This window comes from Tetrahymena thermophila (assembly GCF_000189635.1).
Source record: "Tetrahymena thermophila SB210 genomic scaffold scf_8254624, whole genome shotgun sequence".
Classification (NCBI taxonomy): Eukaryota; Ciliophora; class Oligohymenophorea; order Hymenostomatida; family Tetrahymenidae; genus Tetrahymena; species Tetrahymena thermophila.
Window position 1 is genome coordinate 2952 of NW_002476393.1, and position 1400 is coordinate 4351.

Genomic DNA, 1400 nt, shown 5'->3' on the forward strand with positions numbered 1-1400 from the left:
TAAAACATATTTCTTTTATCTTCAAAGTTTTTTATCCATATCTAATTCTGATTTGAATACAACTCAAATAAAATTTTTCTAATAAAAATAAAATCATTTGTAAGTAGCTACTTAATCAGAATTAATTTGATTTAGAATAGAGGAGAAAAATAAATTATAACTTTGGATTAGATTAAATAAAATAAGCTGCAATTTTATATTTTGATTTGCTTTTGAAACAAACATATTAGAATATTTCATTTTATTTATAATATATTTAAATTCTTTTTAAATTTTCTGTTTATTTACATTGAAAGATTTCAGAACTTTCAATAAAACATATTTCTTTTATCTTCAAAGTTTTTCATCCATATCTAATTTTCTGATTTGAATACAACTCAAATAAAATTTTTCTAAGAAAAATAAAATCATTTGTAAGAAGCTACTTAATTTGGATTAGATTAAATAAAATAACTGCAATTTTATATTTTGATTTGCTTTTGAAACAAACATATTAGAATATTGAATTTATTATTTAGTCATAGTAATATAATATCAGTTTATCTTTAAATTAATGAATGAATGTTCAATAAAACAAACAAACATATTAGAATATTGAATTAGTTATTTAGTCATAGTAATATAATATTGCATCAGCTTATCAATTTAAATTAATGAATGTTCAACAAGATGTTAGATACTTGTTCAAAGGCTTAATTAATCAAAGCTATTTTAAATAATAAATAAAATCAAAAAACATACACAAAATAAAGAAATATATGAGCAAAAAACAACTTAAGAAGAAGCAACACGAACTTCTTATAGAGAAAGAAGAAAAATTACTTTAGAAGAAGCTGAATAAAAAGTTGATCTAGTCTGCCTATTAATGCTAGTAAAAAGTGAATGCAATTAAGATTCTTGAAAACAACTTAAAAAATTCTTAAAAAACTCTCTAGTAAATTGAACAAAATATTCAATAAAAACCAGATAGTTACTTAAAATTGGCAGAAAACATAGGTATAACTGTTGAAAGCCTCTTGGAAGCTATCGAAAAAGGCTTACCAGAAAATGTGGCTGATATTAAGGTAGAGGATGGACCTTCTCACTTTCTATTAAGTAAACCAGAAAAAAAAATATTCAGTCAACACAATGACTAATTAAATGATCTGATTTAAAGTTCTTAATACATTTGGAGTTCTCTCAAACTTAAAATGCCTTTGGCTGAAGAAAACAAAATAAAGATTATTGATAACTTCTTAGAGAATTTAAAAAATGTAGATACTAAGTTATACTCAAATTTCGTTTCAAAGATATCTTAATCGAATACTTACTAACAACTTTAGCATATTTTTATCAAAAGAGTATACAGGTAACTAATATGGTTTAATTAACTCTATACTTACTTCCAACGATCCCTGTAA

At 22.7% G+C, this 1400-nt stretch overlaps 1 protein-coding gene across 1 annotated transcript in view; it reads left to right on the top strand. All coding sequences in view use genetic code 6, as the record gives it.

Moving 5' to 3' along the window:
* Positions 1 to 758: 758 nt before the first annotated feature.
* The window catches only part of TTHERM_01531560 (hypothetical protein), a gene marked incomplete at both ends in the record, with an annotated part of 766 nt that continues 124 nt past the window's right edge, over positions 759 to 1400 (top strand). The window contains 2 exons of the mRNA XM_001017062.3: positions 759 to 1253; positions 1342 to 1400. The exon at positions 1342 to 1400 is cut by the window's right edge and continues 124 nt beyond it. Coding sequence (XP_001017062.3) covers positions 759 to 1253; positions 1342 to 1400 — 554 coding nt within the window. The remainder of the gene's footprint in view (positions 1254 to 1341) is intronic.